The sequence below is a fragment of the Lampetra fluviatilis genome, chromosome 10 (assembly GCF_964198595.1).
Source record: "Lampetra fluviatilis chromosome 10, kcLamFluv1.1, whole genome shotgun sequence".
Lineage (NCBI taxonomy): Eukaryota > Metazoa > Chordata > Hyperoartia > Petromyzontiformes > Petromyzontidae > Lampetra > Lampetra fluviatilis.
The window spans coordinates 15,269,873-15,286,721 of record NC_136284.1 but is presented as its reverse complement, the minus strand read 5'-3'; the positions used below and the strand labels follow the sequence as shown (position 1 = coordinate 15,286,721).

General features: G+C 48.8%; 1 protein-coding gene across 2 annotated transcripts in view; it reads right to left on the bottom strand.

Annotated features, from left to right (window-relative positions):
• Positions 1–16,849, bottom strand: part of LOC144934615 (uncharacterized) — a 109,253-nt gene that overhangs the window by 15,082 nt on the left and 77,322 nt on the right. For both annotated transcript variants that reach the window (XM_078860623.1, XM_078860622.1), the window contains 2 exons: positions 12,699–13,032; positions 7,684–7,928 (listed from right to left, as the gene is read on the bottom strand). In XM_078860623.1, the coding sequence (XP_078716749.1) occupies positions 7,684–7,928; positions 12,699–13,032 (579 nt within the window). The remainder of the gene's footprint in view (positions 1–7,683; positions 7,929–12,698; positions 13,033–16,849) is intronic.

Here is a 16,849-nt window from a genome sequence, read left to right as displayed (position 1 = left end):
AGCGAGAGCAACACAGGTGACAGAGAGGGGTGATCGTCTCTGTGGGGTGGCCTTAAATAGACAGAGGGGGGGCGGAGGCAGAGAGAGGGAGGGGGGTTAGAAAAAATTAGCATATCAATGAGTGGTCCAAAAGAAAACGTGGTGCTGCGAGTACGATGGCACAGCAAGCAAGCCTGAAAATCAGGAGAAAGACACACTAAAATTAAATAACCTAGTAAAATATCGAAATGTAATGTAATACATTCTAGATTTGAAGCTTTCGTGACTGCAATGATTCATATTCTCAGGTTTTTTCGGTAAAGTCACGTAGGTAAAACATTAAAAGTAATGAAAGTAAAATAAAACAAAACAAAAATAAAAATAAAATTCACGACGTTTCGGAGGCAACACAAGTCTCCGTCATCAGGTGGGACCGTCACAGCCAGATTAGCTGCATCAAGTGAAGCAATGATTCAAAATGTAATCCCTTATAAGCAAGTTGAAGGGGGGGAGGAGAGGGGGGGGGGAGTTCATCAGAATGTGGTAGCCAATGAATGGAACGTATCGGGAGGGGGGGGGGGGTGGGAGGGGGAGGGAGCCAACAAAACATTTGGCGACGGCTTGGACGCGGCTGCTGCGCACGCCAACACAATGGGCAGAAAGGGGGGAGGGGAGGTCTGATACACATGATAGAACAAAGGAACGAAAATGTCCATGTTTATACCAATGCAGGCTGAAAAATGAAGAGAGTACTGTTAAAAAATAACTGGGGATGTTAACACTCGGTGAAGTAAATTAAAATAGTGCCTGACAGATAAGATGGTCCAAAAAGTGTAATTAAGTCTTTTTTGCGTGGTTAATAACATCTTTCCAGTGATTACTGAGTTTGTACCCATCATCACGGTTGAAATTATGTCTGTGTTTGTATATTTGTATGGCTTCGTGTACAAACCTTTGATGGTAGCCAGGAGGCTTGCAGAGAACCTTGGTCTCGGAAAAGACAATATCATGAGAGCCCGCCGAGTTGTAGCAATGATCGGCAACGGCCGAAGAATCAGTTCTGCCGTGTTTCAACACAGAGGGTCGGTCTTTTTACTAGGTTATTTAATTTTAGTGTGTCTTTCTCCTGATTTTCAGGCTTGCTTGCTGTGCCATCGTACTCGCAGCACCACGTTTTCTTTTGGACCACTCATTGATATGCTAATTTTTTCTAACCCCCCTCCCTCTCTCTGCCTCCGCCCCCCCCCCCTCTGTCTATTTAAGGCCACCCCACAGAGACGATCACCCCTCTCTGTCACCTGTGTTGCTCTCGCTATGTATGTATCTTGTGATATCTGTCTGCTAATATGTCTGTCTATAGTTTTCTGGTTAGATATTATGTCGCTATTTCATTATACCTGATGATGATTGCTTGTGTTGCAATCGAAACGTCGTATTCTATTATTTAATTTATTATTTTATCTTTAGACGTGACTTAACCGAAAGAACCAAATAATAATTCCTGCAGTCACGAAAGTTCTAAAATTAAGGTTAAAACAATTCTTATTTTCCTTCTACGTGACTTTACCAAAAGAACCAAGAATATCATACAGTTATTAAAAATTATCACTTTTATTTAGTAAATGCTATGTGAAATAATCTTTCCCGAAATTAGATTGACCGAAAAAAGTATCCCGTGATGCCTTGTAAATTGAGCCCGTTACATATTTTACCTAAATGCGAAATTACCTTTCAGATTGGTTGTAAATCCATTACAGTCACAGAAACTGACGAATGAAAATCATGGCCACGATGTTTCTAAAGTGCCAATAAAGAAATCCCTCACTTCCTCTGAGCAGAATGGAAGAATACAATTAGAATACAATGGGAACCAGATGAATTGAGAATATTCAGAGAAGTGAACCACTTGACATCGTGGAAGAAAACATGGAATAGGAAAAGCGTCTTGGATGATGCACGGTTGCAAAGTTGCCAACAACGAGGTAAAAATGAAACGGAACCGTTTGAGATAAAAAACAACAATTAATTAATCACAATTAAACATGGCAGTCCACAGCAGTTAATTGCATACGTTTGTGTCATGGTTCTATTTGATGTCACAAAACTATTGATTCTCAACCACACAGCAGATTAACTGCAATACATAAAATTAACGTCTCATCATTTGAATCTCGAATGAGAGGGGTTAGGCCTGTAAGAAGCGGCTGTATTTGAGCGTCAGCGCAGCCAGGCTCACAGTGCCATGCCGTTGTGGGCGAAGGTCAGGGAGGGAGGGGGGAGCCCTGTGCACGGTCACCGGCCGACATTCTCGCGATTTTACCCTCCGGCCGTGGATACGTTTCCAAGTTGCAAGGAGGCCACAACTGTGCAGCTGTTAAGGTACAAGAACAGCTGACACCTAAACCTTGCAAACGCGACATCCTCCGTGTCAACTCGCTGGGCGCTCGCCCGTCGGCGCGAGTCGCGGGGATCAATCGCACGTCACTGGCGACCCCAGAACGCGTCAACGCTGATTATTGCCATCCAGACGTTCATTCGTGAAGCTTAAAACTGTTATCTGATAACATAGGAGACACGTGCTGCGTGCTTCTATATGCAATTATGCCCAATCAGTTTTTTTTGTTCTATGAAATTTAAATATATATATTTTTTAAAAGGCATATATTAAATACATTAAAAGCATCAGTGAATTTTAGTTTTTCTGGTAAATATCAATACACATCCGTTGAGGGAGCAGTGCTGTTTGGGACTTATTGTAGTTGGGCTCGGGTAGCCTCCAAGGTAGGCCTCTCGAACCAATTAGGATCACGCATCCAAAATATGAAGTTTGACAGCAACAATTTATTTGTTTGGCCCTTGGGCTGCGGTGTCAACAATCTCAATTTCCCAAGGCATATTAAGGAAGCCACTGCAGCGTACGTGAAAGACGTGTCAGCAGATCAAGTTTACATCTTTTCGACAAACTCTGTTGCACTACCAATAGATTTCAGCATTCACACAACAGAAAAGAAAATCGTCTCGGTTGGGGCATCCACTCTTCGCCAGCATCGTCAGTAATTGGCACATTTCCCTCAAGAAACCTTTATACCAGCGTCCTTCACTCATTTTCGGAGGGAGGTGGGGCACTTCGCCGATAAGACATCATCAGCGTGAGGGCCGCCACACCATTTGAAACCATTGGGGGGGGGGGGGGAGGTGACAGAAGCACGATGATGACGAGGGGGGAGAGATGTTGTCACGTGGTGTTGTGTCTTGTCGGGGTACCGCAGGTCAGGGGTCGCACTAAAGGCCCCCAGGGGCCCCCAGTGGCCCCCGAGCCTTGCGATGAAGAGCGCTGCTTAAAACCAACTCAGGGAGAGTGCTGTGTAATGGGAATCGGTGGCTTGGCTTATAGCGCCGTGGTTCTTTCAAGTTCATGAAACTTTCGGCCTGCTGGGCCACGAGGAGGCAGGAGCCACCATTTGAGGATGATCCCCTCATTCGTGTCGTTTTGTCCAGGTGCTCCAGTTTTGGAACCACATTACTGGAGTTGTTCAATCGTTCCAATGTAGGACCCGCCTGAAAAAAAACTAAGTCTTGAGAGGGAGAGGCTTTCCTGGGTAGGCAAAGGGCACGGTATTATTAGTATCTGGTTTTGTTTATTTTTTCCATTTATCTCTTGTAAGGTTGCCAGGTGGAGCCACTTAATCTCATGATGAAATCGAGGCAAAAAGCCAAACACTGATTAAGAGTGGAATGTTTATGAGCGGCTTGTAAAATTAAATCGATTTATCTATTTGCAGCTTTGCTGACATAGTTCGTCACTCCGTGATGAGTCAGAACAATTCACCTTGCACAAAGTACAAGGTCATGTGGTCACTACAGCCATGGCCGCCGATGTCACCACACCATGCCATCACTTCCTTCCTTCTGCCAGATCTCATACATGTTGCATTTGAGTACGAAGGGTACCAGAGAATGTATTATTTTTTAAAATCGATATATGTTGCCCGTAATGGCTTCCGTTACCTCTGCAACCACGAGTGGCCGCTACGTTCACCTCAATGTAATTTTTTTGCTTTTTTTGTATTCAAATAAATCGATCCATTGGGGCATGGATTGTCACACCCCGCACTGTGATATACAAGTGAAGCACATACATTCATCACGAGAGTCGACATAGGACAAGCCCCAATCTAGACTACCTCATTAAAAGTTGCACCCGTCACATATTATAGTATTATCAATGTTTGTTTTGCACTTGGGATATGCAGTCCAGTTCACACACGATCGCAGTGTCAGCTGGAGTGGGCGGGCGGTGGCTCTGACGGGTGAAGCTGCACCAGTGAACGCCACAGGTGAACTGCACAGGGGAAGTTGCACAGGTGAACTGCACACGTGAACGGCAAAAGGTGGACTGCATAAGTGAAGCTGCACAGGTGAACTGCACAGCAAAGCTGCACAGGTGAACTGCACAGGTGAACTGCACATGGGGAGCTGCACTGGTGAAGCTGCACCTGCTCTGCCTCTGTCAAGCAATGGGCCTCGCTCACAGCGTGTGCTCGCACGCACGCACGCAGAGCGACGGCGCTGTCACATTGGGAGCCCTGGATAGAGCGCCTCGATTCGGACCCACCCCAATTGAGACGTGCAGGTCACGCGCCGTGGGGTGACGTGTGGGTACTTCCACCAACTTTGGCCAGAAGGTGGCAAGAGAAAGCAGGAAGGGCTGCACATTTCGCAATGTTGCCTCTGCCGCTCCGTGCGCACCGTGCGTGGCACTCGCGTCGTGTGCCCGGGCACCGTGGAGGATCGCGACACTCGAGGATCCTGCAGCGCCCACATCCCCAAGTGACCCCCCCCCCCCCCGCCGATGCCACAGCGACAACAACAATCCACTTTGGGCAAACGGCGAAGGGGCCAGAGAGAGAGATGATCATGGAGAGTCGGAGAGAACGTGCGTGTGGAAGAAAGCGGAGACTTGGATGAATTAGATGGAAAAAAAAACCCCGTGCTATGCCCAGGCTTCACACTGTGAGGCATTTGACATGCTGCCCGCATCAGCCGAGAGCAGCCTGTTCGTATGCCGGCGATGTCTGAAAGCAATGCGACTCTTTTGTTGCTGAGCCTATTTAAGGAGGTGTTTCATAAGCCATGGGAGGGGGGTTGCTGCGCCCCGCCAAGCGATTTCAGTCAAGGAGGAAAATGAATACTGTAGAGATGATTACGGACCATTGTTGGGTTTGTGTCATTCCACACCAGACCTACATTCAAACCAGGCTTAGAGGAGCCCCAATATTGAAGCAACAATGATTGTAACTGTTTGTAAAGGTGCAGGGGCTGCCCTGTAATTTTTTGCGCATGCCACTGCTGGCGGACAGGCCTCCACCAGAGGGGTTTTGGCCTACTCTTCCATGCTCGCCTTGAATCTTGAAAGAGGTTGGAGGACTCGCACTCTGCCGCCGTGGTGAAGCCATTAGCACCGCTGGGTGGACAGAGGCGGGGGGGGGGGGGGGGCATTTAAGAAACTTGCCCCATTTTTTTCCAACTGCCGCACCGAATCATGGAAGCGATGGCCTCTGGATTGCAAGTCAGGTGTGCTCGCCATCACAGCACGGCAGCGTTCCTAAATTGCTCGTGCGCAATCACCAAAGTGATTTCCCGCTCAAACGAGCATCGGGGCAGTGCTTATCACCGGTTAATAGCCCCGAGCCAGCGGTGGAAATTGCACAGTCGTATGGTGGAGGTGAGTATATCCACAGGACACCCACTGTTGACTGAACCACAAAAAACTGGTATTGATTTTATCGACCCCTGAGACATGATGGGCTGAGTCAACCCCCAGTCAGGATATGAAGTGGCAACCTATCGATTACAAATTTGGATAGTATTTCAGCACTTGCTTGTGGGATAGTGCTCTTTCTCATCACTGGTGACGATTATCTAAATCGGTCCTGGGCCTCCCCAAGGTCGACTCAGTCTCAAATGAGTACCTGGTGTGATTTGTAAACATCGCCACTGGGGAGACAAAGGCGGCCGGGCGTGGTGCTGGCCACCCACCCCCTCGTGTGCTGTGCCGGCCTTCATAGGTGCTCGCTAACAGCACTTGCCCCAACAGTCTGTTCAGACTTCACGGGGGATCTTTGTTTTTTTTTTGTCTCGCAAGCCCAGTGCAGTGCTGCTGAGCGCATGGCTCACTAATTGGCTCACCATGGCAACGCTGCCCGTGCTGCTGCTGCCTCTCGACTCGTCTTTGAATGCAGTCATTGGCCAACAGTGGCGTCACCAGAGGCATTGGCGATTAAAGATTTTCCTTTAAATAAAAAAATATTCCCCCCCCCCCCTTTTGACGTTTATGATTATCGAGTGCTGAGATATATGGCGGGGAGAAGATATTGATTGGAGCAGCCACGGCTGGGCGTCGTGCCAGGCCGGAGCAGTGACGGATTGGGGCCCCTGCCTCTCTCAGAGTGTTGCTCGCAATCACTCTTGAGGGAAATTCAAAACGAGATCTTTTCAAAGACCAAACATGTAATAAATGTATGGCTTCCTGTGCCAATAAAGCGGAGTCATTAGACATGCAGAATCTCACCTCGGTGGCCTTGCTTAATGGCAAGAGCCGTTGCCCATTGATTATATAGAACGCGTGTTAGCTCAAGTTACACACTACTGCATGGATAATTTAATGGGAAATAGGTCAACCCAATTTGCGATCACACAGCATACTGAGGGTTGATGGGGATGCTTGGGGGCTGGGGGATGCTTAACGCAGCACGGTGCCTTCGCAGCAAGAAGCATCTGCGTTCAATTCCCGACTCGGGTGCCTTTCTGCGTGGGTATGCTCCCCGGGGTTCCACGCTTTTTCCCCAGAGCTCACAAAACACACCGTAACAGGTGGTGGCCAAACATCCCAATGCTGGAAGAATACCTGCAAATGACAGCAACATCGCCCCATACTTGGCGGAATCCTCCTGAAATAACGGTCTTGAGACCCAGACTTTCCTTGGCGAACAAGCGTGACGATATACTAACAACAATGCTCTGGCTGTGTCCTCCGGCCCGCAGAGTGCCCGGCGAGCTTGTCGCAGGACATCAACGAGCGCCTTGTCCCTGCTGCTTTGGCTTGGAGCGACAGCCACCCGCGGCCGTCGCTTCTCGCTCGGTGCAAGAACCACGCTCGCTGTCGTCGCGCCGTGCCACCGTCGTCGCTTTCGGAACTCTTCCCGACCCGTCGACTCTTTTGCCAAGTCCCGACGGCCATGCTCAGTTCACGAGACGGCGTTGGTGTTACGCCGTGAGGGGTTGCCGGACCCTTTGCGTTACAGGCCTGTGCTCGACAAATGCAGGATACGTATGAACTAAACCAGAAACTAAACTATTTTATTTTAGCAGGTAAGGCCCACTGAGCTATGTAGCTCTTTTTCAGAAGCAACCTGGCCACAAATGTTCGCACAACGAAGTGGCTTATCGCGTGGAAATGTATCGCGGCCAAATACTCCAAACGCACGTTGATTCTAAATGTGGACGGAAAAACCGGAGAAAAATCCACGCGACCACGGGGAGAGAGAGAGAGACGCAAACTCCAATTATACAGCAGCAGGCACCAAGGTCCGAATCAAAATCACGCTGTGCACCGAGCGAGGCGGATCAACGCTCTCGGCAGCCCTGATGGAGCAACCTGATGGAGCAACCTCCGGGCGGGGCACACGAAGCGGTCCTCCTCACCTTGCTCGCCCCGGCGGACATCTTGAGGTTGTCGCTGGAGCCCACTTTGGAGCGCAGGGCCTTGAGGTTGGAGGGGGCCACGAGGCCCGTGGGGGAGCGCGGCGAGCGGGGGGGCCCCTTCTTCCTCTCCCCGGGGGTGGTGCTGCCTCCGCGCTGGGCGTGCGGAGTGGGAGGCGTCGGGGGGCCCGTGCCGGGCGTCGTGCAGCCGCTCTTCCTGCCCCCTCCGGGCTTGCCCTGGGAGCCGTCTAGGGGGCGGCAGCAGCAGCGACGTTGTCGGAGGAGGAAATTAAGAATAATACGAATCAAATGGGCGCCCACCCGACGTCCTCCCGAAGGCAGGAAACCCCCACAAGCCACGCCCAGCGCGACGCTGCTGATTATGCCGACGACATCACCAAGCCGCGCTCATAACCTCCCGTTCAGCGACACGTGCGAGAACAGAGGAGACACTTTTTCTTCCCCCAAACTATTTTCGTGTTATCCAATTCGTCGAGTAATTGAACTGATAATCGATAGAGTGGTCGATGACTTAAATATATAATCGGACATGGCCCAGCTCTATCTAAGTCTAGTTCTTCTTATCTACACCATGTGAGTATCACTCATTCAGGTTCCGAGCTTATAATGTATTTGTCGATCCGTTCAAGTGTTGCATGTAGGTATATATATATATATTTCACACACGACAGAGCGAAAACCCTTTCATTTATTTTTCGTTGGATGTGTTGGCCCGAGAACAGCTGAACTCACAAAATGCCATTATCAAAGGCGTTCCAAGAGTCAAAAGGAGTCGGGCTATTTTATATTTCACAGAGGAGAGGGGACAACAATCGGACCTTTAAAGTGGAATTTGAATAAATACACCATCCCCTTGTGAAGGTCTACCACACTCATGCTATTGAGTGTCATAACCACGTCCGCCCTGGGGAAGTCCCATTACTCAGATGCGGCGCGGAGTGCACAGATTTCACCCTGCGGTGGCCATCGATGTGTTAGCCAGCACTGTTGGAGACGGGGGTCGGTGGATTTCACGCAAGATTTCACTATCTCCACACGTTCGTCAATAACACGTGTTATATATGAGGAAACCAACGTAGAAATTACGCAAAGTTCCAGGCAATGTCCCTTCTTCATAGCAGGTCGATGCTCCTCCTGCTATCACAAGGGCCTGTCTGCTTATTGCAATGCTTGACAGAAACTTCACAAGCTGGAAAGCGCCGATTGGCTGCACTCACTCGCAACCTCTACAGTCGCTAAATGTAAGAGCGCTTTCCTTCCGATGAGCGGGCGGTGTGCCTCTCTTCTCTCCTCCTCCTCCTCCTCCAGCACACTGGGACACGTGCTCTCTTGAGATCAATTAACAAGCCACAAAGTGGCTCTGGGATCGCACAGAAACCTTCAAAATTGCTTGCAAATCTCTCACTATTGCTGAGGCTGAATTGATGTTATTACAATCGGGCAAATCCACTTCACCACTGGTGGCTGTGGAGCACAGGCAGAAAACAACAAGAAACCCAACTCAGTCAGCATCGTCCTCGTCGTCTGTCTGCTATGAAGAATAGCTGTTGCTAAGATTTATTTATATTATTTCTATTATTTATATTTATTATTTATTTTTTACCTACGTGACTTTACCGAAAAGACCTAAGAGTATAAGATACCGGAAACTATTTACAATGTATGTCCTGTACGTTGAACTTCGTTCGCACCGTACGTAGCCGACCGTGCTAATCGGAGGTGCGTAAATTACAATCCTGTATATTCGTGTTTATTTAGGAAAATAATGCAGCTTTTCTTACACGTAAACAATGTGTTGGAAATAAAATAAAGGGGATTACCTACTTATGATTAATTTTGTTTGTATTCATGAAAGTCAGGTGATAGTTAACGCACACCAAGGGAATTACTGAGTCCCACATGCTGCTGTGGAGACTGAAGGGCCCATTTCTGCACAAGGCAGCAACCGCTGCTGCACGATCGTGAGCATGACAAGCAGGGGAGCGGTGGGCCATAACAAACACAATCAGCCGGCTGTCTTTGTCTCCCCAGTGCTGATGATAACACATCAAGCCAGTCACCCCTTGTAGGCTGAGTCAACCTCAGGAAGGCCAAGCCAATTTAATATACCACTTGCTGCGTTTTTAGGCTCACAGTGCAGTGCACTATTGCTAATGCACACACACACACACACCCCAGGCAAAGTAACTTATAACACGAGGCTTCTTTAGACGGCTCTACAATAATCTGCACCGTGGACATTATTATTTGGTTTCAATGCCCTGGCGCGGTTGATGGCTTTCCGACCCCACCGGGTACGGCACTGACGTGCGCCCAAGTTGCCTCGCGACAGAATTAATTGGTTGGCCGGGCCCGTGGGACCCGAGTTAACATTTGGCAGCAAACATTTTTTTTAAGTTACGAAACGTGCCGGGACAGTTTCCCGCAGAAGTTTGTGCAGGGCGAGTCCATGGCAGCCACTGGCAAGGATGCTAACGTGCACGCGGCCTCGGGCGACAGGCACCGGATGTGCCGTGGACTGGGCAGCACGGGGACGCCAACCAACCTTGCGTTGACCTCGCAGTTAACATTTTACAACATCAAAGTCAAAGGATCTCTGTGCTCAAATGGGTATTTGATGCATGTATGTTGAATCTCTTCCGCCTCGGACGTAGCCAACCGTGCTAATCGGAGAGGACGAACAAAAAAGCGTGTCGTGTCACTGAGTCTCAAGACTTTCACTAGGGTTCTGCCAAACGTTCGCAGCATGCTGCGATGTTGCTGCGTTTATTCCCAATTGAGTAATTTCCAAAAACTACCACAAATTACTCAGTTGCGAAATGTATAGCAGTGGTCACCCAGTGCTGTGAAAACTTAGTAGGACCCTGCTGAAAAAGGAGACCTCAGACTCAGTGAGGCACTCCTGGCCAAACAAGCATCATAATAATAATGACATAAATCGTGTACGGTGTTTCTCTGTGATGGCTGCCCTGAACCAGTGCTGGAAAATGTTTCATTCTCAGCGCTGGGGCCAAGGAGTCACGGCAGGGTCAACATCGACTCCCCACAAATTCAAATCAAACCATGAGTACATTTGGTATTCTTCTCCGTTTTTTTTTTATAGAGCAAGGCTACAGTGAAGGAAGGTTCTTTGTTTCAGACGACGAGTATCGTCTGCAGGAGATTCACAGCAGGGAACGATTTTGCTTCTGTTGCTTTGACAAATTTGGTTATTTGCGAGTAATTATCGAGTTAAGGAAATTTGGATCATGACGCACGTGGCCCCACTATCCCACCGGGATCCTTGAACACCCCCTGTGAAGTAGACGGAGCACAGCCACAGTCAACGCAGCCGCAGGATTAAACAGGGTGGCCGTCGGGCATCAAACCGCGAGCACGCTAAATCTTAACGCATCGACTCCTGCAGGACGATGGGATTGGGCTGACCCCGGTACAGGGTTTGAACTCACGACCATAGTGCTACTTGGCCAGATAATGACTGTATTTGCAAAATATTCACTTGTCGATAAAAAAGCAACGGAGTAAGCGGAAACGTTCCGTTTGCAAATGTATGAAATGTTGTTAATTGCTACTGCTGGTGCACATTTATAGGTCAATTGATGCATCTAGGATGTCATAAATATGCATGGTGAGTTCGGGCGAAATTTTCCCATGGGTGTCCAGAAGTCAGTGCGAAAATTAGGACTGCAGTTGTGAAACGAAGAAGAAAAGTTTTTTCTTTTTTAAACTACAAACGCAATAACATTTTCACAGTTTCTCCCCCCACGAGAGAAACGAGCTCCCCCAATGGCAATGCAGAATTTCTCGCGATGGCCCAGGGATTGTCGACGGAGCTGTGTGCTGCTCCAATGCTCGTTGGATGGACAAAGAATGCATTTAGGTGCCCCAATTCACGGAGAAGTTAGTTTACAGCGATTTTAAAAATTTCCACTACGAGCTATGAATGCAGTCAAAGCGTTTGTAGCGGTCTTTGGCCCACTTGGACAGTGTCGACTTGGTGACTCTGATGCCACAGAACCGGTTCACACATCGCTTGCCACTGATATTAGCCGTGGTCAGGAATTGAACTCAGCTCACCAGGTTCATAATAGCACAGCATGCTAACAGCCATGCCACAGCTCCACCACAAATAATTCATGAATGAGTACCTGATTCTTTTTTCAAAAACAACGTAAAAAAAATCGATTGCAATTAATTCAACAATATTTGTTCACTTGTAAACAACATAATGGCAATGAAGCCGTGGGGCAGTGGTTAGCGCACTCCACTATGAACCCGGTGACCTGAGTTTGAGTCCCAGCTACGGCTTTCATCATTTGTGATTGATATCTGAAGTGGTCATGGTCCCCAACGTCACCAACCCTACTTCACCAGCCTGGTGAAGTAGGGTCCGAACCACTCCCATGGCCAAAAAACAAAGAGAGGCCTTCATCCATGAGTAGAGTAACAAAGGGCTGGAATTTACATCCACAAATGAATGAAGGTACATCAATAATACAAGCACACGTAGTAGTGTTTTTTTAAAGAACATTTTCCTCGTAAATTCAATGCATTAAAAATGTCCCTGGAAAGATATGCGGATCTGGGTGGCTTTTGCTTGGGTGTCGTCTACATCCAGGCCTTGGCTGGTAACTCCTCAGGCAATCCTTTCAGTGAAGGCTCCATTAGGTCTTGCACAGGCCCAATGACCACAGAGACCCTCAAATGAAGATCTAATGGTGCACATTAGCACCAAAAAGATCCCTCCGCATCTTGGGCTGTGCCCTGGAGCTCTGAGAATGCAAATAGGCCAATTAATATGCAATATAATGGAGCTGAATCAAACCTCATGCCATATCCCAACGAATTTGGTGCAGGGAAGAGGTAAAGGTATGTACGCACGTATGTATGTTGAACTTCTTTCGCACGGTACGCAGCCAACTGCGATAATGGGAGGTGTGTGGAAGGACAGCAACAACAAAGGTGCAGGGGCTGCGAGGCGTGCTGGGCGCGCTTACTGGTGGGACGCGACGGAGCGCTCGCCGCCACCGTGGACAGCCGCGGCGCGCTCACAGACGTGGGGATGGACGCCCTGAAGGGCCGCGGCGAGGAGTAGGAGGAGGCCGCGCCGGCCCTCGCCGTCTGGGTCCTGGTGCCGCCGCCGCCGCCCGGCGACGCGGTCTTGGCAGCGGCGGAGGGCCTGGCAGGCCTGCCGGGCCTGGTCGGCCTGCTCGCCGTCGTCGCCGCCGCCGTCGTCGTCGCCGCCGCCGTCGTGGTCTTGGCAGGGGACACGGACGATGTCACCGAGCGCGCCTTGGGTTTGGGAGCTGCGGTCCTGGCGGCCTCTGTCACCTGGGGCAGTGGGACGCACTCGTTAGGGGACTCATTAGCGGACCCCCTCGTTAGCGGACCCGCTAGTTAGTGGACCCGCTAGTTAGTGGATCCCATAGTTAGCGGACCCCCTCGTTAGTGGACCCGCTAGTTAGTGGACCCCCTTGTTAGTGGACCTCCTCGTTAGTGGACCGACTAGTTAGCGGATCTGCTAGTTAGTGGACCCGCTAATTAGTGGACCCGCTAGTTAGTGGACCCGCTAGTTAGTGGACCCGCTAGTTAGTGGACCCCCTTGTTAGTGGACCTTCTCGTTAGTGGACCCACTAGTTAGCGGATCTGCTAGTTAGTGGACCTGCTAGTTAGTGGACCCGCTAGTTAGTGCGATCGCCCCTCCCTGGTGCCACCCGCGGCGTCCCACGCGTCGCACGCGACGCTGCCATCGCCGTGCTGTAGTGGAGACGTCACGAGGCGGAATAAGGAATCGTCAATGTTCGTTGCTTTGGTGTATTGCCCAGACAGTGTCATCACACATAGAGACACGGACAGAAAATTGTCCCCTTTTGTCAGAATTATACTGAACAATAGCACCGCTGTGCTCTTTTACTGTTCGTAAATCATCATAGAAAATAATTTTGAAACATTAACTGCTCAAAAGCGTTATTGCTGAGGACAAACACATGGGCACGAATGGTTTATGGAAAAAAACATCACGCATGAAAATGCCAAATAAACCATGAATTCAAAAATAATGACGTGAAAAGCAAACAGCGTTACTCATTTCCATAAGCAGAGATGCTGAATATGCTCGCGATGCCCGTCTCAGTGACTGCTAAATCTGAGCTGCGGTGGAACTGCGGAGCTCAGAAGGGTTTCTTTTGTGTTGGGAAATCGAGCATTGTTGTGGCGTGCAGACGTGTGGGATAATGAACACACGCACACATCGCCCTCTGTAGCGCAGCATTGTCTCGGGACTGGGAGACAGTTTCATTTGACAAGAGTGTACCCATAAATTTTCGTTTCCACAGCACCCACGAAGGATATGCATTACAACAGTCCCTTTTAAAGCAAATTTCTCATAAACACACGACAAAATATTTCCGCCGATATAATTGTTTGCAATAATGATCATAATTACCATGATCATTATTTATGTTTTAGATAGCGCCCTTCATGCTGGGGCATCTTGGAGCAGTATCGCCTCGCCTGTCATCTCAATGCAAGGTGAAGGTACAGCAGCCACCTGTCTCTGCCACGCCTGGGCCTGGCAGAAGAGCCTCTGGTACAGGGAGCTGGACAGATGTGTAGGACGAGGTGGAAGTACCCACGCTTCAACCCGCCACGCGTGACCCTGCAGACTACAGCTATCTGTGGTGAACCCGTTTACACTGCGGATTGACGGAGGTGAGGGGGGATGCATAAAACTGGCCCGACATGGCTCACTGCCATGACAACCACGACAGAAAGCAAAATCATTACCACAACACAAAACGACTGACGTCATTTCCAACAAAATGACTGCCATCGTCGTTACGTTGAGTGCATTCCTGAGGTCTAATTGCATGTAAATGGCCGTACGTGGACAGCTGTGCTCCACTTTGCCCAATCATCCAGGTGCCCATCAGCGCAAATCTGCAACCTCCATCAGTGTGAAAAACATCGTAGTGTATTGACTAAATACCACTCTGCGAGCAGTCGTTTATGGAACAAAACCACGGGAGAATTATTAGCAGTGCTGAGGGCTTATTTTGTGAAAAAGAAGCACCTTATTGGCGACATTTTTCCAGGACAGAAGCAATATTTCTAGAAATGTACTGTACCAATGAAATGTCAGTGGCAATTCATTGAATTAATGACTTAAGCTGAAGTGGAAGTGCTGATGAAAATATAATTCCATGCAGTACAAAATTAAAAAAACAAGAATATTTAAATTGTCGAGGTCATGGTATTAACAGACAGCAATTCCACCTACAAATATATTCCACCCAGGAACTTTTTTCCACCTCCAGTTCACTGGATGAACGTGGCAATTTGCATGTGTCTCCCCAGGTGACATGGACTGAACTGAAGTCCACACTACAGGTGCCGGCCAGTTATGACAAGCCTGGATTTGTGGCGTCTGATCAAATGCAAAGCCTATCAATTGAGGCCTTGGCATTATAATAAAGCTGCATGCGCGTATTGGGAGGTAAACGTATCTCTGTATAAAGGACACTTCATTTTCGTCAATTTGACAGGTCTGAAGGGTTGTGAAAACTCGGCAAGCTTCATTAGTGATTTTTTTTAAATCAGTAACACTGCCGTGTCACTTGAGTGCATCGACAATGTCTGCGATGACTTCAATAAAAAGTAGTTGGTGATGCGTAATACAATTATCCGTAACCAATAATTCAATTTGTGACATCGTTAATCAAATCATTGATATAACATGCTATTTGTGCTGTTGGCACTGTGAATCGATGTGAATTACGGAAGCACGACAGATTTCCACGTGCGCCCGATTACTGGCCCACGTCACTGCTGGCGGAACAGCCTCCTCGAGGGAGCTTTAGAGATGGGCCTTCTCTGCCTTTCTTTCCCACTTGCCAAACCCCACACTTTACCCCACCACACACGACCTGTTGATCGACTGTGTGGTACCCATTTATACCATCCAGAGGATTTCAAATCGAAACACGACATCGTGTTTTTCAATGACTAATATTTTTCATGTAATTATGAAAACTTGGGACACTGCAAGGAATTACCCGTGATGCGTATAGCTGTGGCTCACCTGATGATTCGGAAGCGGAAATCTGATCCGATCATAACCTCAATGCAAGGTGAGTTACATTGGCTGCCGATGAAATATCGAGTTATTTACAATCCACGCATCCTTGCCTAAACGGGTGGGCACCATTCCGGTCAGTCTTGTCTCGCCGAGCAGCGCGCAGTGCCGGCTACAGTGGACGTCGATCAACGCCGGCTACCATCCGCAGCCCGCGGTGACCCTGCTGCTGATGATGCTGCTGGACCCACGCACAAACCTTGCGCAGCGATACGGCCAGCGCAGTCTCACCGGGGGAGGGGGGGGGTCTCTGGCCCGAAGACCTGGACCTGGTTACCGGCGGCAGATGTTCGCGATCTATCCTTGAGTCTGAGCCCGTTTTGCATTGGACCTAAAGCAATGTTGTTCCAAAGAGCTCACTGTGTGCGATCACCGCGGCGCATTCGTGACGGACTGGACTCATAAAAGTGCACGATAAAAAAAAAATTCAGACTTACAAAACAGCTGATTCTGGCTGCTTGATAAGTGGGCTTTGACAGACAAGACTCCCTTTGTTGAAGGGTCTTAAAAGAGGGCTCATCAACATGGCAACTATAATTGGAAAGCGTAGACATTTTGCTGCTGCGGGCTCCCGGAGACAGGTGAGCTCTGTCACATGGCATGCCTCTGCCTTCATGGCAAGGCCGCCGCCTGTTTTGGTTTCATCCAACCGGTCTGGATCGTGGCCCTTGTGTCTAGGATGTAAGAATACAAACAGCCAATGTAATTTCCCAGGCTTTTTCCTTGAAGAGTTGTTTCTTTTCAACTCTGCATCTCTTTTATTTATTCCACTCAGCACGCAATGCTCTGCTCACGTGCGGGTCTTAAAAAAATATATATAACGTGACAAGCTTAGCCTCAGGGCATGGACTGTTGATATGCTGGCTTCATGTCTGCCTCCTACCTGATCACCAAACCTGAGATGACCAAATTGCCTATGGCTGCAATAAAAAAATCTGCTCACGCGTTGTTCATTACAGGGCCATTATTAATGAGCTACGCCATCGTACGGGGTTATTTATCCTCTCGTGTCAG